This window comes from Lissotriton helveticus, chromosome 7 (genome assembly GCF_964261635.1).
Source record: "Lissotriton helveticus chromosome 7, aLisHel1.1, whole genome shotgun sequence".
Lineage (NCBI taxonomy): Eukaryota > Metazoa > Chordata > Amphibia > Caudata > Salamandridae > Lissotriton > Lissotriton helveticus.
The window spans coordinates 1,579,163,764-1,579,187,957 of NC_136068.1; the positions used below are offsets into that span (position 1 = coordinate 1,579,163,764).

Here is a 24,194-nt window from a genome sequence, read left to right on the forward strand (position 1 = left end):
GTCCACACATACATGGGCCCTTGAAAGGAATTCTCTTCTGTATTGGGAGTTAATGTAGGCTGTTAGGGCTGAGCTTTGCACTAGGAGAGAATTCTTGCTGCCTGATTTTTAATAGTTTTAATATGCAGGAGTGAAGAGTTATTAAAGCCTAAGTAGAGGGCCTCGCAGTAGTCCAGTCAGAAGCAGATCACCAAAGTGATCTTTACTTTTCTGCCCTCTAAAATAAAAAGAGGAACAAGGGGCTTAACTTACACAAATGTAGGAGCAGACTGACACTACCAAAGTGGCTTGGGCATCCATTTTAAGATGGAAGGCTTTTTTACCTACCATGTTTTTTTTTTTTTATTCTTTCTATTAACATTTTTTACATAATAAATGCATTCCCACCCTACCTACCATGCTTTTGATTATTATAATTTGGGGGGCGGGGGCTATGAACTGGACAAAAACTGTGGAGGCCAAGAAGTGGGGTTACCGTCAACAATGCTGACCTCAGTTTTGTCAAAGTTTATTTTCAGCTAGTTGTTATCCATCCAGTTTCTGAGTTTGCATAGCCAGTCTTTTAGTGTTGTCAGGTTGGACAGAGAACTAATCTGAAGATTAACTGAGTATCTACTGCACAGGTGTAAAAGGAGACTCTCTCAGTCCTCATCAGTACGGCTGAAGAATAGACATTAATGTAGAATAAATAGGTCGGACAGATCAAACATTCTGGGATATCTGTTGTAACTTTGAGAGGTAGAAGTATATGGACCCTTGGCAATTATTTGCATTGTGTCTTTCAGGAAGGATGTAACCGTTCCAGAACTTTGCCAGTCAGTCTGTTGGAAAGTAAGATGTTTAACACGAATAGTATAGTCCACTGCATCAAAAAGAGCTGACAGATCTAATAGCATAAACGCACTGACGAAATCTGATCTGTGGCCATACACAGCTTGTCGACCACAGCAATCATAGCTATTTGTGTACTTCTATTTAGTCGGAACCCTGTTTGTGCATCATGTAGGGTCAAGTTATCTTCTAAAAGAGTAGACAGTTGGGTGGTTATATCACTTAACTGGATGAAACATTTTAATGTAGACTAGGTTTTTTAATAACCAGTTTCACTGATTTCAAACACAGTATTGTGCATGAACATAGAAACCACCCCTCGCCAATCAACCACACACGTCCTGTCATTAAACAAAGGATTAGGAATGATGTCACCCGCTGACCTTAGTGATCCAACCACAACCCCCATATGCGTTAATCTTTGGCATGTACACAGGCTCTCCTTGTGCCACACACCAATCCATCCTCTTCCTCCACTCAGCCACTGTAGGAAACCCAGCTCTCTATATAGTGCACCATAATGGGGTACACTGTGCAGAGAGGTCGAGCAGACGCTTATTGGTTTACAGTGGCAAAAGTAGATAACACTAACGCTCTATTTTGTGGTAGTGTGGGTAAGCAGTTAGGCGTATCAGAGGGTAGAGCTAAGCATTTGTTGTACACACTAAGGCAATAAATGATACACACATTCAAAGACAGAAGCCGAGACCGAATTAGAAAAATAGTACATATTTTGTACATAAATTTTAGACCAAGGACTTTGGGTACAAGATAAATACTTTTCACAATACGAGAAAATCACAGAAAACACAATATCTACAGTTGTGCGCAGTTACGCACAATACATTTCCTATGGGAGGAAAAAGGCAGGGTGAACAAAAAATGTAAGACAGTTGTTTGTATGGTTCACCTTTTAGAAATAGAAGAGTTTGGGGCGAAGGTCTAAAATTACGATGCCAGGTTCTTGGTAGCGTCCTGGGTTTCACCAGGAGCATGGATAACGGGGCTTAGTATGTGGTGCACTACGAAGCAAGAGGCCTCCTGTAAAAGCAATGCAAAGGGTCCAAAGGCTCTCAAGGTAGAGTAGAGGGTGCAAGGGCTCAGGGTCCACGGAAGCGCAGCTGGATGAACATGCCCTGACCGGGCGAACTGGTTGCAGTGAAGTCGTGCAGCTGAGTAATACAGCGAAAAGAGACACCTCGCAGTCAGCGGCTGGCACCTTGGAGCAACAATTCTGGAACTGCTGGGCCACTGATGAGGTAGGTCCCCGGAGTCCTGAAGCCCCTCCTCAGGTTCTGGCTCGCTGTAAAGCTGGAGTCCATCTGGACTGGGTTTTGTAGGTTTTTGCAGCATAGGGTACGGTACTTCGGGTATACATGCGTTTTGGCTCCAGTGGGTCCTGGACCCTCAAGATTTGGTGCAGAGGCCGAGCAGACCATCCAGAGCAAGTGTACCTTCGGCGGGTACTCATGGACATTGTTCAGGCTAGAGCCTGAGTGACACTGGATTGGACTTTGCTGGTTTTGGTGCCTGCGGCTGCACCCAAAATTCACCATGAGATCTGCAGTTCTCTGTCCAACAGTGTTTCTTACTACGTCTTCTTCTTGTGTCCGTGGAATCTAGTTTAAGGGACTGGCGATGCCACCTAAGTACTAAATTTAAAGGCGAGTGACAGGTAGTAGCCAATGGGCTACTACCTGTCAAGGGTGTCCATACCCTCTATTATCCCACCTCCTGTAGGGGGAAGACACAGACCAAGCCCTAATAGGTGAAGTCCCACCATCTTCAAGATGGTGGGCACTGAATAATGTGCTTCACCTCGCCTCCAACACCTAGGGATGGAGTTAGCAGAGGGGGCACACCTCCTATTCTTTCTTGGTTTTCCCGCCTGTCTTTCAGCGAAAAGGTGCAAGGACAGGACCCCTCCTAGGAGAGGCTAGGGTCGCATTCCAAAGATGGCAAGGCCTTTGAAGCTTCTCGCAATGGATGGCCCTTCCTGGCCGGGGGGAGATGTGAGCACCTCTGCCCAGGGAAGGCATTGTTCTCAACCTCTGAGCACGCCGGCGCTCACCCCATGAGGTCAGAACTCTGTCTGGTGGTGACAGGCTGGCTTAGACCAGATGGTGACCCAATGAAGGTTTGGTAGGTTTCAGGGGACCCCTCTATGTGGTCCTCTGAGTGAAATTATTAATAAATCCGACACTGGGATCATTGCTGTTTATTAGGATGAGATGTTTGGTACCAAATCTCCCATAGTACAGTGATGGCATCAAGGAGCTAGGAAACTTGTAATTACGAGTGTCCAGGCTATTCACTCTCTATGGCGGTCCGGTTCACTTACAATATCCAAGAATCAACATGGATATTGCAGGGGCATATCTGCTCATGCAGATATGTTCTCACAGGGGATATAGTACACCGTGCCTTAGGACTATAAGGCCTACTCTAGTGGTGTCTTACCTATATTCCAAGCAGTGTCTTTCGGAATGGCACATAGGGATGTGTGTTATGTCGACTTCGATTTTGTCTGCACCAAGGCACGCAGTCTGCAATGGCAGTGCACATGGTCTTGTGCCTAGGGTGACGAAATTTGTGCGGCTGCCCTTGGCATCCTTCTTCAGTACAAATGCCTTAGGTACCAGGGGTACCATTTATTAGGGACTTACAAGGGCCACTGAAGTTGTGCCAATTGGGAAACAAAAGGTACAGTTTAGAAAAAGAGCTTCTGACATAGGGGACCTGGACGGCAGGGACCCTGTGCCCCACCATTCGAAATTACATAATTTTCCAAGCAAAAAGTGGGGGTTAACCATGTCCAAAAGATGCACTTTCCTACAGCCACCGTTAGTGCAGTGGCCATTTTCCACTGTCGAGCAATGTCCCCTTTCGCCATCACTGTGACCAGCTCAATTAGGTACTTCTCCCCCCTGGTATTGCCAAGGTCATCTAGATTCCCCAGTAGGGCCCTTTTCGGGGTCAGGCTGAGGGTGTACCCGGAATCTGGGACAAGGAACATACTATTTGCTTCCAATGTTCTGCGATTGGGGGACCACATGTTATGTGGAAAAAATCTGCATTTGGGGATAGGCAGCGAAAACAAGTATTGGAATGCATTTTCTGGCCTGCCACAGTTTCAAAGGTGTAATGTACGTGCATTGAAGATAATTTATTTGAATAAAGCCATAACCGAGAGGACATAGCTATCTTGTGAAGGCTACACGGGCAAACCAACAGTCAATGTCATCCACTGGACCCAACCAGGCTTCCCACTTCCTCCTCAGGGGGACCATCACATCAGGGGCATTATTAATCATGAAACGATAAACCCCCTCCACCCAACGCACCCATCAGCAGCGGAGCTTCCAACGAACTATACTCCAGGAGCACTCCAGGGTTTTCTTTGTAATCAGCAGTGCCTGTTTGATTTGCAGGTACCAGTGAAATTGAGTTTTAGGAAGGGCATAATGTGCCTGAAGGTCCTGAAGGACTGATTTTGGCCACCTTCCCAGATGTGGCTCAAGGACGTCATACCTATCGCCTGGAATCTTGGGTGGTGGATACGTGGCGGAGCCAGCGACCGTTCCACAGGAGGGTGAGCTGGGTGAGTTTGTTGTGCCAACCCATGGCCCGTGATGCCCGTCACCTGGTCTGGAAAACTACCTCAGTCCCCTCGGGAAGATGCTGGGTGACAGGGCCTCCATAGAGCAATCCAGATTCAGTAAAGCCAGTTCGGTCTTACATTTAGGATCATCCCACCCTCCGCGTAGCCAGTCATTGACCATCAGGAGCTGTGTGGTCCCATAGTAAATTTGGAGATCGGCCAGGACCAAGCCACCATCACAAACGGCCATCCGGCATGTGGTCCAAGCAATGCGGGGCAGGCGATTAGCCCACAGAAATCTTCTGTGGAAATCCTTAAAGGATCAAGGGGTCCTGGGGGAAATCCTCCTACAGATAATAAGATTACATGAAGACAACTGGGCAAAGGTCAGATGGGGTCTACGAGACAAATTAACTGAACCAATTAGGGTTAATAGAGGTGTAAAACAGGGGTGCGTTTTAGCTCAGACTTTATTTTCATTGTATGCCAATGACATCCCTTATCACCTTTTGGGTTGTGATCATGACTCCCCTAGGCTAGGGGAGTTGCCTGTACCGGCACTCCTCTGCTGATGATACGATTTTAATCTCCCAAACACCGAAAGGTTTGCAAAATTTAATAAATTCATTTGGGATATACTGCAAAGCTAAGGGGCTAGAAATAAATTTGAGTAAAACTAAATACATGGCAGTTAACCCACACAAAACCCTTAAGAAAAATGTAACTGCGAATAATCAGAAGATCGAGTTTGTGCATGATTTTAATTATCTTGACATTACTCTGGTCTCATCGCTTGAAGTGATCGGGTTGCGAGATTACAGTGGAAGGGAAATCGACTGCGAGCAAAGGTTGAAGAAGATAAAACCAGTAATATTCAAGATAATAAAAGATGGAAACTACATTAAAGTAAAGTGGAACCTACACTGAAGTGCAGTAGATGTAGGATAAAATCCATACAGAAATTTGCGAATTCCTGCCTTCAACTGTCCTGTGGAGTGGGATAGGATATATCTCATAGGGAATATTATCCCATGCCATTTTTTGAATAAACAAGGAATAATATTAACAACCCGAAAAGATGAAGATGAATTAAGGACCATCTGCCAGCTGATGCCGCACGGGCTCAATGGGGCTGTTAACATATAGCTATTCAAGGGCAGAAGCCTGGGACTTCAGGCTCTTCATTATCGGTCTCTTGACATTTTCCGCCTTCCCCAAGTAGCCCTTGACAATCCTATGTGTCGCGGCTAGACTAGGTTTTTATGGGGAGGTTTCACAATGCCTTGCTTTAAATTGTCGGGAACTATGCAGGAGGTTAAAGAAAGGTTTGACATTTCCGGTTTGATTCCTGAAATCTTGTGATGCACAATCCAGATGGGAATTGCGTCCTGTGGAGAACCTCACGTGTATCTGGTAATAAAAGTCTCTATATCAACAGGGGAGAAGGTGGAACAATGGTGAGCATTATCAGTAACAGGGCTCACGAAAGTGTGGTCTAAGGGAAAGTCCCCAACAGACTAAGGGCCTGATTTAGATCTTGGCAGACCAGTTACTCCCTCACAACAGTGACTGAGATCCTGTCCGCCGAAATATGAATCCCATAGGATACAATCGACTTTATATTTCAGCAGACGGGATATTTATCACCGTTTTGAAGGAGTAACCCATCCGCCAAGATCTAAATCATGCCCTAAGTATCAAAGAAAAGAGATCCTGCAATACTGGTCCTCTTCTCGTCATTTTTTTCCAAGAAATAGGTTGCTAAATTATCACAATGATGCTGGGTGAATGTGATTTGAAGGGAAAAATTGGTGATGTCCACAAAGTTGAAAGGGAAAAAAATATTCTGCTTATTGCCGGATGAGATGAAGCAGTTTGAGTAAAATTCTTTTCGAGACAGGCTAATCACATGTATATATAAGTGTAGTCGGTTTCTATAGATGAATTTAAGATCAGGAGAATATAAGGTAAGCATTTTCACTGTTGCCCGTCGGGTATCAAGTTTTAAAGTGCTATTGGTGGGAGACAACTAAGGGGAGTTTTTAATCTTACTTCTTGGATTTGAGATAGTTTTCAGAGCTATGAGAACTTCTTGAGGACACCCAGCAGCTGAAATCAAAATAAGTTTGGGCTGGACAGACTAATTGTGGGAGGTTTGCAAGAGCCACAATGAGGTCTTGCTCACTTGCCTTGCTCCAAAGTCTAATTACTCTTCACCAAACATAGAAAAAGCATACAATGAGGCCTGCCATATATGCCTTCCAAATATGAAGCGTTAAAGAGTGGCTTCTGACCCACTTAATCCCCTCCCCACCCAACTGACCTGGCGAGCCAGCCTTTAGCAGCCAATCATTGAGTTATGGGAATATTGATTTATCCAACCTCCAAAGATGTGCTGCAACCACAGTCATCACATATGTGAATACCAGAGGGGGACTGGTGAGGCCATATGAGAGCTCACAAAACCGAAAATGCTTCTGGGCCACCTTGAAGGACAGGCAAAGCCTGTGGGAGTGCAGGACAGGGAAGTGCAAATAAGTATCCTGCAAATCTAACGCTCCTGGGACAGAGTGAGCATCTTGAGTAAGAAGTTGAGAGGTTGAAAGTCTAAAATAGAATTAAAGCCACCGTCCTACTTCAGCACCAGGAAATAACAGAAGTAGCATCCAGTTACAATTTCTTATACTGGGACCATCTCAATGAGCCTAGACTACTTTTTGTAAGATGGACAAGTGGTCTTCTATCAGCCGCTCTGGTGCATGTGGTATATGCAGCGGAATAGAAAGGAATAGTAGTGAATATCCTTGATATACGATTTGAACCACCAATCATATATCAAGGTATATCATCGAGTGCAAGCTGAAGTGGTTTGATGGCGGGATGGGGACTGAGCAGTAGAATGCCCCTGAGGGCCTAGATGTTGCTGGTCAGATTTCAAACAACGACCTTGAAAGCTTGTGAGTTCGTTTTGTAGAGGTGGACCTTAGCATTGTTATTGTGCCAAGCCTCTTCCAAAGGCTTGAAAGGGAGGAAACTGTTAAGGATACTTCTGCTTGGACGAAGAAAGGCAGAGGGAACGAGCTGTGGCTCGGCTCTCTTTGAGAGTCTGCCTTGTCTCCGAAGAGACAGGTCCTATCCAATAGTATGTCAATTAGTAACACCTGTATGTCACTTGAAAACCCCAGGAATATCAGCTACATGTTTTGTCACTGCACCATGCAGGTACCAACTGCCCAGCCCAAGCAGTATATGCTATTTAATCCAGAGAGGGTGACATGTTTCGCTTTCTTGCCCATCTTGTAAAAGATGCGCATGATTGCCTTGGAATTCTTCAGGGGCAGTGGGTAAAATCCTGCTAACCATGTCCCATAACGCATGAGCAGAGCGTCCCAGGAGACAACTCGCATTCAAAGAGTGGAGTGTGAAGCTGGGTGAAGAAAACCTTTGCTTTCCGACTGCCTCCATGCGTTTGGATTCCCTATTAGGAGTGTAGTAGGGAAAGACTTCAAGATGAGTCTGCTTGTTAAAAACCGGACCACTAGGCTTCAGACGTAGGATATTCGAGGTGCAAAGGTGGGTCTTCTGGAGCAGGTCACTTTCGTCTGGAAACCTGTCTGTTGACTGGCGGGCAAGTTCCCGGCTTGGCTCTGGTGCCCAATAGAGTGTCCGTAACAGCCTCATTTAACAGGAAAAGTCGTTCTGTGAAAGTCTGTCCAAGCTATAGGACTTTAGCAAGGATGTTGGTTTTGACGTCAATAAATGAAAGCAACACTGATGCCATTTTCTTGATTGCATTTTTCCTTTGCACAGACTTACCTAAAAACTTCAATCAAGCAGGTTTATTTTGGCAGGTGTTACGAGGGAGCTTTGCTCCTGTTCATGCAACAACAAGAGTAATTTGCCATGTGCCTTGACTGTGCAGTCTGCTGCCACGCATGCAAACAGTGGAAAGTGTTTGCAAATCCATGGATGATAATGAGTTACTGCCAAGTGTTTGCGGATTATTGAAAGAGCTTGTTTAATCTCCTAATTGCAGTTTGACATCTCATACGGTTTATTACTAGTTATGTAAAAGAGTAACCTGGTAGTGAGGGTGACACAAAAATAAACATTATTGTGATAAATGTCCAATTTTCCCAGCTGTGTACTCATCAAATACTCACTGATTGTGAAACTTAGAACATAAAAGTTAGTAATACACAAACAAAGGTCTGGACTGTTTCTCAGTCTGAGTAGAAAAGCTATGCCAGAACTCTATTTTCATTTATTTCAACAGCTTTCAAAACTGCGGGTTTAACATGCCCTGGAAGTGCTTTAAAACTATGGTGATAAAGGTTTCTGAAATGTACATGCTGCAGAACCAGTTTGGGATGGTTCTCCTTTTCAAATGTTATTTCCAGGCTGTCATCCACACACAATTTTGAGTAGTGATTTCCCTCTCTGTTTCCCTCTCTGTTTCCGGTCCAGGGAAGACATGGCTTGGCAGTTCGGGCTGGACTGTTCCCATGAGGCACAGGGTCAGACTGATTTGCATATGGCCATGTCTGAACTGGGGTGGCAGAGTGGGCTAAAGAACGGTGATAGATTAAACCCAGATCTGTTGAATGGGTGTGAGTGTTTGATTGGTTCAGATGCTCCGTCCATCACCACCCCCTTTTGTACCACTTCCCCCATATACAAGTACCTTTATATACCGAGACCAGGCAGGGTTTATACCGGGGTGCAAAACACCCACTAATATCAGGAGGTTATTAAGAGTGCTGGAGGCGAACACCAATGATAAAGAGAAAGCTTCTATTTTTGCGGTAGATATAGAAAAGGCGTTTTATAGCCTGGAATGGCTTTGCCTCTACTGCATAATGGAAATGTTTGGCCTAGGACAAGGATTTGTGACCTGGATTACATTGCTCTACGTGGAATCCTTGGCCCAGGTGAAGACCGGGAGAATGATCTCAGACAACTATCAAGTGACATGGGGCACTAGACAACGTCGCCCCCTGTCGCCACTCCTGTTCGCTTTGCCATGGAGCCTTTAGCCTGTCACGCCAGGTCTGGAAACCCATACAGGGGACTAGAGATACTAGGTGAACAACATTATATAGTGTTATACGCAGACGGTCTCTTGCTTTTCCTCCAGAATACGAGCGAAGACCTGGCAGGTGCAAGAGAGCTCCTCACGCATTTAGGAAGGGTCTCAGGCCTCCGGGTTACCTGGTGAAAATTATGCCAGTTATCAGCCAATGCAGGTAGAGACAGACCAGATATAGAGCAGGACCGAATATGGGTGCCAATCATAATTAGGGGTAAAAATATATCACAACGCCTCAGATAACTTGGAGGGTATGGTGGGAAAAGCCATTCGGGGATTGAGATCAAATATGGAATTATTGGCCTTATTGCCCCCATCTGTGTTGGGCAGGATAGCCTTCCTAAAAATGGTGGCACTGCCACGGCTACTGTATTTCTTTGTGGTTCTCCCGAAATGGATTCCGCCAAGTGTCTTCCGAGACCTCAGATCATTAATTATAGGGTTCAAATGAGGGGCTGGCAGTCATAGGGTGGCGCTAACCACACTACAACGTCCCATGGCAGCGGGGGGCCTTGCCCTTCTAGACTTTGAAAGTTACAACTTAGCAGCCCCTCCAATGGCTCACAGTGGCTGGTAGGAAAAATGAGAAGGAGCACCTGGTCTGCTGACATCCAACGGTTGTCCCTTGTGGTACTGAGGCTGGCTATTTCAAAAACAACACTAGCCTGAGTTTCAAGTGCTAAGTATGTGCAGGGGCCTCTGCTTACAGAAATCGAAAACTAAGAGACCTTATGCCCTGGATATCCTGTTAGAATGGCTCACGGAACTCCCCCATGGAGGTGACTGGCACGGACTGAGAGAATGGGGAGAGGCTGGAGCAAACACAATAGGGGCCCTGTATGAGGACGTAACACTACTGCCATTCGAAGAGTTTAGAGAACAGTATGAGCTCCAGAGGGGGCATTAAACCAATTTAAAAAACTCAAATGTCTGGCCATCAGGGACTTTCTTGCTGCACAAATTATCGCCTCAGGTAACTCCCCCAAAGAAGTGTTTAGGATTGTTCAAGGATTTATTAAGCCTGAGGTCATGAAATGTACTATTGCCCCTTCGGCTGCCCTGCGCGAGGACCTTTCCTGTTTTTTTCAGGACAAAATCCAAGCTATTTATTCGGCTCTTACTCCTACGAATAATCCTCCCCCAATCCCACCTAAACAACATGATTCAGCTGACTGGTGCAACTTTCACCATTTTAACATGGAAGCCTCTCTCAAACAACTTCTTAAAGTTAAATCAGGATCACCCACTGACCCATGCTCAGCCAAGTTCTTCACCTCCCTTGCCCCGCTACTAAACGCCCCTTTAAACCAGATTTGGAATACCTCCTTGAGCACAGGCACCTATCCATCGTGTTGGAAAATAGCTTCTGTACAGCCCATCCTAAAGAAAGTAGATGCGGACCCGGCTGAACTAAAAAACTACAAGCCGATTTCCCTCTTACCTGCCACGGCTAAAATATTGGAAAAGGAAGTGCAGAAACCACTTGCAACTTACCTTGAATCGAACAACCTTCTTCACGACTCCCAGTCTGGATTCAGGGCCGGTTACAGCACTGAGACAGCGTTACTGGAAGTGGCAGAAACAATTCGAGAATCTTTGGATCGCGGTAACCATTCTATGTTAGTGCTGCTGGACTTGAGCGCAGCATTTGACACTGTCTCACACCTGATCCTACTGGAGAGGCTTGAGCAGCTGGGCATTGGGGACATTGTCCTGAAATGGTTCTGCTACTTTCTCAAGGGTCGATCCCAGAAAATTTGTCTACGTCCCCATGTCTCCACCGCCAGCCCACTCATATGTGGAGTCCCACAGGGCTCTTAGCCCAACCCTTTTTAATGTCTACCTCGCCCCACTTTCTTCAATTATCGAGCACTACGGGGTCAAAGTAGTCTCCTACGCTGACAACATCCAACTGGTGTTTTCCTTTATGAACCACTCGGAAGCGGCGTTTATTAACATTAGTAAGTGTATGATCAACATATCATCTTGGATGACAGACAACTGTTTAAAGCTAAATATGGATAAAACTGAGGTCTTGTTCTTTAATCAGCCATCACCTCCCAAAACCGAACTGTGGTGGCCTGGGGAACTGAATCCTCCCCCTACACCAGTTTAGTCGGCGAGAAACTTAGGAATCAAATTTGACTCTGCCCTCTCAGGGAAGGCCCAGATAGGCCAAGTTTCATCCGTATGCTTCTGGAAGCTGAAAACCCTTAAGAGATTTCTTTACCTCTTACATATGGACTACAGAAAAACGGTGGTGCACGCACTAATTACCTCACAACTGGACTATGCGAACAGTTTCTTTTTGGGTTTACCAGATTATCTTATTAAAAAGCTGCAGGCCACTCAAAATGCAGCTGCCAGGATCCTTAGAAATGTACCTTTTCGTCATCACATTTCTCCTCATCTACACAGCCTACATTGGCCGCCTGTCTAAAAGCGGATCAAGTTCAAGGCTCTGACCTTGGCCTTTAGGTCCATAAATGACATTGGTCTTAAGTACCTAAAACTAAGACTTCCCAAATATACTCAAAATAGGACTCTGAGATCGAATTCCCAGAGACTTCTTTCTATTCCCCGTTTTAAAAAAGCTAGACTAGGCGTTCGTTCTTTTTCTGTCATTGGAGTTAGTTGTTGCGCTTTACAAAATGCAATAATAATAATAATTTCCTTTTACCTAGAGCACTACCAGCGGCAATACAGAAACATTAGAATATGGGGATGGCAGAACCACTGGTGTCAATTGGGTGCCAATACATTGTGCTATCCTCTGAAACATACAAAGCAGTCACATGCCTGTACCGCAGACTCCGAGATGAGGGTATGGCCCCACTTGATAACCTACGGACGAGCTGGGAGGAAGATCTAGGGACCCCATAGAGGAGAAGTTATGGGATGGACTTCCTAAGGTTTCTAGAAATGCGCGATTCAAACTTATAAACTTTTATGTGCTCCCATAGAGCAGACCTTACTCCAGAACGGATAAACAGTTACTCTGTGACGACGATGCTATATGCCCTCGGTGCGCAGAGTCAGGGGCAGAGTTCCTCTAAATGTTTTGGAGTTGCCTGAACCTGGGGTGATTCAGGAAACGGTCACAGACACGCTCACTGGGGTGCTAGACAGAGACGTTCATTGCACACCACAACACTGCCTCCTCCATTGGTTCCCACATACTCCCAAGACTAGAGTCACTAGCGGATTTCAGGACCTGGTGCTTCTCCTGGATAAAAGAGAGATAGCCTGGAACTGGAAAGGGCCGAGAGGACCTAGTCCGGAAAGTTAGAAAAAGGAGGTACTATGCTGGTATGATGATGAGGGCAGGATTAGAAATGCCAAGCAAGGTCAGGGTTAGGTAGAGGCAGGCAGAGCTTGGGCAACGCTGGTGGAGGAACTAAAGGACGGGAATGGATTTCAAACTGATGACCTTGAGGAAATTATCTGATTAAGTAAAACACGGATGGGAGGCTTGGGAAGGTTTAATCAATGGGCTAAGGAGGAACAATTCTCCCCCATAGATGAGAGTGAAGCACTTTGCGAACCTGGTGTATTGAAGGAAAAAGTAGAGCTGTTGGTATCAGATGACAGAACTGAGAGGAGGGTAGCCAGACCTTTGCTTTCTACTCAACAATGGGCCCAACTATGGCACGCGCTGGGGGGTAGGAAGGGAGGGTAGAGGGGGGGTAATGTTGAATACAGCAGTTGCCACTGTAACTGATGTCGGTAGGCTATAGTTCTAGGCCTAGACGATCTATTAGACATAATAGCAGTATCGGTTGACCTGTTTCTTACTGTATATTGGAGAGGCCCAGATCTTGGAACTCACTCACAGCAATAGTAGACTCTAAACAGGAACAATTTGATGAGTGCTGATGATACTGAGAATACAGAAATATCCAATGTAATTACAGTATGGATGCTTGTAAAACAAACAAACTTTCTTTTAAAAAAATCACATGCTTTTGTACCTTTGAAAAAAAGAAGGTTTAATACCTTGCTTTAATTTAAATTTTGTTAGAATTGTGACACAAGTGGCAATGGTATGTGTGCTTAAGGTAAAGCAGGTTACGACATTTTCTGTACATTTTAAGTTCTCGCTGTAGGTGTGAAGGCATGCAGCTCAACGGTTAATGACGGGGGAGAGGGGATCTTCAATATACTGTCAAAATCTTTATCTAAAATACACAAGGGACTAGATTCTCAATGAATATGCATCCTCAAGGAATGTAGGCTTTCAGGGGGCCAGAAGAGACATGTACTTGATAGTCATATACATGTGAAAAGCTTAATAAAGGCCGTTATCATAGCCTATAAGTGTAGATGGTAAATAGGTTATGAGAATTAATATTTTTTTGACCTATATTCTTTCTTGTTAACACACAACAATATATATATAATTTATAGAGTGCTAGTCTAGTATGCTGAGGGTACTTTGTGGAACAGATCCTACTATAATCAGAAGCGGTTGACACTCGCACTAAAAGAACATACAAATCAATTAGGAGAGTACATGACGTAAAAAATAGTTACCAGTTTGTAAGTGATAAATACATTTGGATTGTATTTGCCGATGCATTCTTCTAATAATCCCCTGGCTGCCACCACACTGAAATAATCATTGGCATAGCCAATAGGTCTCGCTTTTGGGACCTTAGAAGTATTTAGTTATGCAGCACAATCTCCTTGGTACAACAACATCGACTGTTGCATGGCTAAACACTTATAAGGTCCCAAAGGCGAGACCTATTGGCTATGCCAATGCTTGTTTTGGGCTGTGCCAGTTTGTTACAATGGCTCCATTGATTTGCTTGGGACTTTGTGAAGTTGAGATGTAGCATCACCCAAAAATGCATATGACTCTGATATGTAATTTACACTGTGAAAAGGTGCTGCTATCACACCTTGTGACCTCTTTTTAGGGTTATTAAGCGTTACACATATGCAACAGTACATTAAAATGAATAGCACATTTATACTCTGCCCAAACAGAAGCATTGTCCTGCTGAGTAATGGAATGCTAGATTCTTTGTCCAGAAATGAGGTGTTTTATAGATTTCCTCAAAAAAATGCTCGACTTATTTTCCCAAGCTGCAGAGTATATTTTGTGAACTTCTGAGAAATCTCAGAAACAAAATGTATTCATTTTTAGGTACCTTTTCAGCTTCCCCAACTTCTAGGGGTTGTGTGCAAGGTACAATGAAGGAAACATAACTTGTGAATGTTTTGCAAACACTTGCACTCAAAAGGTTTGGTGCTGTTGCTCGGAGAAGAGGTCACAGGTCGACCGTTGACCCAGAATATTTTGCTGGAGAGGGCAAGTGCCCATTATAGCTATAAGTCTGTGTGGACATCAGGGAATGTGGTTTTAATATGATCCAGATGAAGGGAATATAGAATTAACCTGGATGGTGAAATAGGGTAAACATTTTCAGTTGTTTTGCTTCGTTTTCGAAACGTAAATTGAGTTTGAACATTTTTGTAAGGCTTATCCTGGCTTTCAAAACATAGCTCGCAGACCTATGTCTATTAACCCTATGTTGCCGGGAAGTATTGCTACACAAGCTCTCCTTGAGTATTTGCAAACGGCATGTCCCACTCTTTCACAAATCCAAGTTAACTGGGTCAAAGGCGGAAGATGCTCACCCTGCCAAAACATACAGAGCTCCCTTCCCCCCTCTGCCTTCCCAAACCTGGGAGGCGAAACAGAGGGCAGTATTACATCCGCAGTGGTTCACGCAGCCTAATTTAAAGGGCTCGCATTACAGCCCTGTTTGGGAAGTCGATGTGTCCTGTGGTAACACTGGCAGCGAGTTACAGGGCTGTCAAATTGAAATAAAGAATTGAAACACCACACTTTTCTCTCCCACGTCTGGTGCTATGGGAATTTTGTATTTTTTCCAACACAGTTCCATTCCCGAGAGCAAGCGTGTCAGTAATAAATGTTACGGATTGCACGAAGCCGGGACTATTTATTAAGAACATGGCAGAGACAGAGAGGGAATGAGACTTGGGGCTCAATATGTGTGTTTTAAGTAGACGTGTGGCACACTTGTGCCACCTAATCCTGTTCAATTCTCTATTGAATTTGGAAAGTTCGTGGCCTTTACGACAAAGAGGATGCGCAAAAAAAAGAGTTGTATGTACATATAGGAATGAGCACTACAACATGAGGGAAAACAGTTGCATAACTACACTGTGTAGGAGGAGGCGCGCGGCAGCAAGGGGAGCGGGCCTGCGCGATTCACTAGCTGGAGCGAGCGGCTGGCGCCGCGATAATTGATAACATATATCGGTGCGCGCTATCGCAAGTGAATCGCCACAAGTGCACGCGTTGCCATTGAAGGCAATGGAACGCGTGCGCGTTTTTGGTTGAAGCGGCTAAAGTTCTGTTTGCCTAAGCAGCGCATGCGTGTTGCCTAGGCGAGACCTAATAAGACTAGTGAGGAAGTGATGAGTGAGTGAAAGGGACAGAGATGATACCCTGTGCACATCACATACACACTTCATACTCATGCAAATAAATGATATAACCATCATTATTATAAACCCTGCACAGTATCTATATGCTGACATGACAACAACAATGGGTTCACGACGTATACAGGTTTAACTGAGGAAACCAACAGGGCTTACCTGGTTTCCATTTCTTGGATGATGGGCTTCGACTTGGTCCTGATGTTTTGCTCAGACAGGGACCCCATGAATTTACGATTCTTTAATTTTCGCCATTCTGAAATTAAATAAACTCAGACAGATATTCACAGAGAATGGTGCACACTGCATGGATTCATCACAGTATGTTACTACTGATTGCCATCTGGAAATGAGATACTAGTTAAATGGGTATTTCTGGCTATGGCTTAATTCAGCAGAAATGTATTTAAATAACCCCAGAAACAAGTCAACATTTCTTTCTTAGCCATGTAAAGGCCATCCAAAACTCACTCCAAAGCCATTAGCTACAATATCTGTTGTCCACTGACAAGAGAACATTATGCAAGGTTCTGTCGACTCACCAGCTTTTCCTTTCGACTCATCTCAATGCTGGTAGAAGGGCATTGGCTTCATAAAATAAAACAGTTTGGCAGATCCACCTTAAGAACCATTCAGTCCGAACTAAAATCGGAGGCAATCAAATGTGTCTATCATCCAGCAGAGAGCAACCCCCCTGTCTCATTGGTCCAAACTGCCTCTGCAGATATCACATTGCTCATGCTTACCTCTGGAGAGCTCCAACTGGTACTTGTTCTCAAGACCTTCAAGAGTCACAGTGATAAAGAACTCCATAAACAACTCATTTGTCTGCAAGAAAACAAAAGGACAGCCTTCTGAATGACGACTGAAAATGTAACTGTTCATTTGTTACCAACAGCAGCAAGAAGGCACCAGGGGTAGCTCCGATGTAACTGCATTTTACTGTTAGGCTTTAGTCTTATTTTGTCCAGGATATGTAATCTGTGTAGCAGCAATCAGTCAGCCCCTTTATCCTAAAAGTGTCCAATACTCTGCCAATTTCCAGTCTTCAACCCATTTTGGAGGGAATAGCCTGCAGATAAAAGTGAAGTCTTTATTGAAAAAGCACGGCTGGCTTAACCTGCTATGGTTTCGGTATTCTTAGTAAATTAAAAGGGCTCTTTAATTAACAAATGTAGGAAGTAGTACTGCTCTCTGCACCATGAGAAGCTCCCCTTTTGGTCATGTGTTTAAGGTGGTTAAAGCTTTGTAGCTTGCAGGAGAGTTTGGCACCTATAAGTGAGAGGGGTGACGGCTATAGATACCCACAGGGCCAGCATTAATACTGGTAGTGCCCTGTGCGACAATGTTTGTTGGCGCCCCCTAATGACCACCTATGCAATGGATTGCCTCACTACCACCCTTTAACAGTGCCCCACAAGTCTCCATAAACTCTGTCTCTCAGATTCATTTAGTTTTATAGCACCACTCATACCAGTGTAAGGTGTCAGAGCACTTTACATCACACACACATTGCACAGAGACAAGCATTTGTGTAAACCAGTGTATAGGAAAAGTTACATCAGAAAGGACTACAAGGTGTAGTGTAGGAGTGACATGTAATGTAAAAAATTCTTATAGAGCGCAGCTAACACCTGACGGTTTCTTGGCGCTGTGAGCGAGTGGAGACAAAAAACAAACTGTCGGGGCAGAAATGGCAGAAGAGGGGGATCTAGTTATGTGCTCTACGGAACAGATGGGTCTTAAGAACAGATCTAAAGTGAGTATAGGAGGTGGTAAGCCTGCACTCTAAAGGGAGGGTGTTCCAGAAGGATGGAGCAAGAAACGAGAATCTAAGCCCTCCGTGTTTCTTACAATTAAAGACAGGAGTTTTGAGTAGGGCCAGATGAGGAGAACGGAGATCACGGGGAGGGACATACTGATGGAGTAGAGAGGAGATGAATGACGGGCCAAGGCCTTAAAGATGGTGCAGCCTAATTTAAAATTACAACGTTCGGCTACAGGGAGCCAGTGAAGTGACTTTAGCAGGGGGCGAACATGTTGGTGCCTAGGCTGACCGAAAATTAACCGAGCAGCCTGATTTTTGACCAGCTGCAATCGGTTCAGCTGGTAGGCAGGAATACCAACATAAAGAGAGTTGGCGTAATCTAATCTAGAGATTACCAAAGCCAACAAGGTCAGGGTAAGAGCCTCTGTAGTGAGAATACGGGCAATTTTACGAATTTTTCGGAGATGAAAGAAGCTGGAAGAGACTACAGCATTAATCTGAGGCTTCATCGAGAGATCATTACAAATGATCACTCCCAAACTTTTAGCTGAGTCAGCAGGGCAAGGGGGCCAACCCAGGCTGGTGGGCCAGAAGTTGGAGCTCCACGGGTTGGTTGCACCCTCGACAAGAACCAGTTCGGTCTTGTCGGGGTTAAGTTTAAGATGATTTGCCCCCATCCAGTCACTGATATGGCACAGCGTGGACTGGAAGTTGTGGACAGATTGGGCCGAGGGATCTATATCAAAGATCAGCGGAATGTCATCTGCATAGTTAAATGCAGTGACATTACTACCTCGTAAAGACCGAATGAGGGGGGTAAGGTACAAATTAAAAAGAAGAGGGGAAAGTGAGGAGCCCTGAGGGACACCACATGTTAGCCTAACTTTGTCGGCATCAAACTAGGAAAGCCGGACAGCCTGATAGCGATTGGTCAAGAAGGAGCGAACCCAGTCCAGGGCAGAACCCTGGATGCCGGCCTCCTTGACACGGTCGATCAGAATATCATGGTCGACCGTGTCGAAGGCGGCCGACAAATCCAGGAGAACCAGGGCCTGATTGATATTAAGGTCCGCACCCCTCCGCAGTTCCTCCACCACTGAGAGAATAACCGCCTCAGTGGAATGGGCGGGTCTGAATCCGGCCTGTTGGGAGTCAAGGAACTGCGTACGCTCGATGAAAGAGCTCAAGACGGTGGTGACATGGGCTTCGAGTATCTTACTTAAGTAGGGAAGTAACGAAATGGGACGGAAATTACTCAGGAGAGAGGGATCAGCACTAGGTTTTTTGAGGATAGGCACCACTTCAGCAATTTTAAAAGAGCTGGGAACCAAGCCCGCTTTCAGAGAATTATTCAAAAGTGACAGTGGGGGAAGAGGACAAGCGGTAAACGCGTCACGCAAGACATGAGGGAGGCAACCATCAGTAGGAGATCCAGAAGTGACCTTATTCAGTAAAACTTAGACCTGATCATCCGAGATCGGGGGTATTTCAATGATTTGCTCAGAATTAGAAATAGCGGGAATAGTAATAGAGATGGCAGGGTCAGATGGAACGACTTCAGCTTTAGAAGCTGAATCTAATATCTTCTTAGAAAAGTAGGAGGTTTTAGCCTGCAGGATAGCAAGTTTGTATTCTTTGAGCAGGGTCGTGAATGCCAATTTTTTTCCAGGGGCGTAGTCACGTCGCCAACCACGCTCAGCCTGCCTAAGTTTGAGCTCCATATCTTTAAGTTCCTCAGAGAACCATCTTTGCGCATCATGAGGGCGCTTTAACATGACCTGTTTAAGGGGAGCTACAATATCACTGGCAGATTCAAGCCAGTGCTTCAGACCTAATGCTTGGATGTCTAGGGAATCACAATCAAGGGGAGGAGAGGCTCTGTGTAAAGTTACGAATTGGCCAAGATCAGCCCTGTTCGAGTTTCTAGCAGGGAAGTTACCCTCAAGGACCTGATTAACATGGGAGGTAATAGTGATGGAAAAGGTGATGATAGAGTGATCCGACCAGGGACAAGGAAGAATGAGGGGGGTGGAATTATCCAGGTTGGAAGTCCACACCTGGTCAAGAATGTGGCCCATGTCATCGATACTGGTAGGCAATATAGTTTAAGAATACTTATTCTGAAAAAGAGCAGCAGGAATATTAACCCTCTGTGCCACCTTAGGATGAGTCAAAACTTCTACTAGACAAAACTCGGGTCATTTTCCAGGAAGACAATTAATCACTGGAGTTATCCTGACATTTTAATTGATGTCTGATAATTGCTGAAGGCCAGGAACACGGCAGCAAGTGCTTTTAAAATGAGAATATACTTGGAAAAATGACGCCCCCACCACAAATCAGAGAGCCCGGTGCGCTGGCACCGATCGCACCGCCCTAGAGCCTGCCCTGGATACCCCTGTTCAAGAGCAGGTTGCAGTAAATGTCACAAATCCAAATATGGTGCGGCATGTGATGTCAATGGTGTTGGGAGGGAACAGTTTTTAGCTAGATTCTTCCAACAGTAGAATCCACTACGCAATATAAAAAAAAAAAAAAAAAAAAAAAGAGTTCACATGTTTCTCAAAAATCACATCAAAATCACATTAAATTGCCTTAACTCTGCCAGGTAGACTGTAACGCAGACAAAAGATAGCTTAGAGGGGGAGATGTAAGGCCGACAACTAGACAAAGTATAACACATATATCTTTGGTTATAAAAATAGGTGTTTGAACAACACTAATAGAACTTTGCAATATAATTATACATTCAGTAAAAGTTTGTATCAACATGATACAAACTGCACAATTTACAAAGCAAAGCATTACCATGACAAAAATGCAGTTGTAACATTGGTCATCCAAAACTACACGACGTACATAACAGCTAATGCATTGCAAATGCTGTGTCTTTCATAGTTGTTTTAGGAACGGAGAGACTTGTGATCATCCCACAAAAAAACAATAATCTCCAATTGCTAGTTAATCACAATTACTAGGAAAATTACACTACAGTGTAAATGATGCAGGTTGTTAGCAATTAAAACAAAATTATAGTAAAGCAAAACGCGTGATTCATTCACGGGACAGAGCTGATAAACCTTGTGTTGTCCCCACCTTAGTTACAGTTTGCCAGTTCCTTGAAAATTGAATACATTCTGATCCCAAGGTGCTAGTGAAGATGGGTCAATGGCTTTATTCGACCTCTTAACGCTTCTGAACTACCCAACTTGTAGTTACACATTTGCATGTTTTGTAACCGCAAATTAAATGGTATGTGTAGGCCACACCAAGAAGAAAAAAACAAAGCAAATGTTGATACAATGAGGGAGCGTGCTCTTCAGGCAGAGTTACCCCTCATCGGTTCCTCTCCTCTGGTTGGTCAGAGAGAATGGTGATTCTCTAATTAACATGCAAAGAAACTCTTGATTTCATTAAAGAAAACGGAGGCTAACATTATGCAATAACCTTTTATTGCTGCCCCAACATGCAACCCCTTTAAAGACCATAACAAAGACATCATAAAGCATAAAATCCCTTTTAGAATGTTCAAACAACATATATGTCCAAAGCATGTAGTCATCCTCCTCTCTAAGCTGCTACAAAACAGGATATTTTCTTAATATTCAGCCATTAAACTTCTATTGCAAATAAAAACACAAAATAATACACATAATGTATTCGTAAAACAAGACATTTCTTTCCTCATGTTAACTATTCACCCTTTCTTTAGTTTTATTATTTCTTTTTTCTTAAAATAAAAAATGAATTCATCTCCTTGTAGGGTGAGGAAGGTGGGATAATGTTAGCCTCCGATATATTCGAAATTTCCAATGCTTTAACATCAAAAACCCTTCTAAAGGAAATTCGGCAAAGAAAAGTTGCTAGCTTCAAATTAATCTGTCAAGTGAAAGGTAATTATTGCCTAGCCATGAAGTGAACAATCTGAATTTAAAACCAACATCCCAAACGAGTTGTAACAAACCTTAGGGCGGTCTCCTTATCCTAACTCCCTTCATTACTCTCCTTATCACAGAGTCTCTTCCTAGTGCAAAGTTACTAACCAACACATGCTCTGATCTGTAACAGTTAATTGCCCTTTAAGAAAGACCAGAGTTGAACAAATCCACCAAATATTTTGCTACTTCTGCTGCAGGAGCTTCCACGGTTTCCAAACCCCTCTCCATGCACCAACTACACCAATTCTTCCATACTCCCCTGTATCTCTATCTAGTGCCCGGAGCCTGGGACTCATCCAATGGGTCTTTACCTTTTCCTGAAAAATCTGAATATCTACTGGTACCCCTGAAATCTTCTAAACAAGAAGGTTCATAGACCTTTCTAAAACCAAAGTGGGTTCATCTCCCTGTGAATCCACCAGAAGACCTAAAGAAACCATAGCCAAATGGGGTATCTCTACCGTGAGTACGCCAAGGAACCAAACCTGAGACTGCCAATAAAGTGTCATTAGAATGATACTGCATCTCTCGGAACCGGACTTTCATCAGCACTCTCTATATTAGTGAGAAGGGGGAAATGCATAGCCTCCCACTCTTCCCCAATCCTGGAGAAAGACATCTGCTGCCACTGCCCCAGTGCCAATCTCCAAATAAAGTATCTGGGAATTTGGTATGTTAGTCTGCTCGCAAACAAGTCCACCTGAACTTGACCCTATAACCTTTGAGTTAAATTGATAACCTCTGGTTTCCAGTCACTGAAATCCTTGAGTTACCTGGAACTCCAATCCGCTCTTATATTTTTCAAGCCCTGGAATATATTCAGCTCTCAAGAGGAGCTTGTGATTCCAACAAAATACCATATCCGTTTTGCCAAATCTGTGAATTCTTTTATTCTCAAGCTGCCTAAACGATTTATGCATAAAACGGCTGCAAAACTGTCTAAACGAATCAGAGTCACACTGTTCGCTAATAATCTTTTGAAGCTCATCAATGCATTTAAACCAGCTAACATCCCTAAGCAATTTATGTGTTGCAATTGTTCCTCCCTGAACCATCTGCCCAGTGTTTACAACTTGTTTAATCATGCACCCCAGCCAAAATGGCTGGCATCCGTCTCTACTATAAATGCTGGAACATTCCCTAAGATAGCTTTACCATTCAAAGTCTCCAAATTTTCCAACCACCATTCCAGATCCTCCCGAGCATCCACTGACAATAAAACTGGGGCTGCATACCACAAAACGTACCTCAATCCCAAGGACGTCAACCTCTGAAGAGCTCTGTAATGCAAAGGACTTGGAGAGATGGCCTGAATGGATAAGGAAAGGAGTCCCAGTACCATCACTAGGTCCATCAAGGTCATACAATTCCTTTACAGAACTACTTTTATGGACTTTCTTATCTTTGTTAACTTTTTCTGTGGGGGAATTTATTGGGATAAAAGAGTATCTATCTGAAAACCCAGAAATGCTATGCTCTGCATAGGTACCATAACAGAATTCTCCGTGTTTATTATAAACCCTAAATTCTCTAGATAATCCCTTGTACAAGCTAGATGTTCCAGCAGAGAACATGGCGGCAGCCTGCTGAGCTGCCACTGCACTCAGTGAACGAGCTCCCGCTTGAGCCCCCCTGTCTCCACTTTCGGACCTTCTGTGTACTTATTTTGCTTGAGGATTAACGGGAGGATCGACGGAATGCTTCAACCCATTAATCCACGCTGAGAATCAGCTGAAATCGGCTTAATCGCTTTTGTGGGAAGATTGCGCTGTTCTTTACTAACCTTCACCGTGGAGTCTGTCTTCTTTCTCCATGCATGGTGATTGCTGTGGTGCTCGCACTTACTCGGCGCTTCCCCCCTGTTACCGACTCGGCGTCTTCGAGCCTGTATCTTTTTCCACTGGGGCTGCGGTTGTGGTCAGCGGCCGCGCTGGAGCTTAGGAGAAAGCGATACAAAAGGGGATGATGGACGGAGCATTTGAGCAAATCAAACACTCACCCCCAGTCAACTGATCTGGGTTTAATCCATCACCATTCTTTAGCTCACTCGGCCACCCCAGATCTTTTGACTGGGTGTGAGTGTTTGATTGATTCAGATGCTCCCACCATCACCACCCCCTTTTGTACCGCTTTTGGCCGCCATAAGTGTGGCAGGGTATGCTCAGACGTGAGTCCCTTGCTCACTTTGCCACTGGATTCAAGGAAGCCGGGCTGAAGACGGCTGGAATGCCAGAAACCGGTCCTCGGAAGCTTGTTTCCGGTCCAGGGAAGACATGGCTTGGGCTGGAATGTTCCCATGAGGCACAGGGTCAGACTGATTTGCATATAGCCATGTCAGAACTGGGTTGGCAGAGTGGGCTAAAGAACGGTGATGGTTTAAACCCAGATCTTTTGACTGGGTGTGAGTGTTGATTGATGCAGGTGCTCCGACCATCACCACCCCCTTTTGGAGCTTAGAAGAGGCAGGAAGGCACGAAGTCTCGTGCATAT

General features: G+C 44.5%; 1 protein-coding gene across 3 annotated transcripts in view; it reads right to left on the reverse strand.

Annotated features, from left to right (window-relative positions):
• The window catches only part of PIH1D1 (PIH1 domain containing 1), a 212,552-nt gene that overhangs the window by 88,803 nt on the left and 99,555 nt on the right, over positions 1-24,194 (reverse strand). For all 3 annotated transcript variants that reach the window (XM_078655100.1, XM_078655103.1, XM_078655101.1), the window contains exons 6-7: positions 16,745-16,826; positions 16,158-16,254 (exon numbers count right to left, since the gene is read on the reverse strand). In XM_078655100.1, the coding sequence (XP_078511226.1) occupies positions 16,158-16,254; positions 16,745-16,826 (179 nt within the window). The remainder of the gene's footprint in view (positions 1-16,157; positions 16,255-16,744; positions 16,827-24,194) is intronic.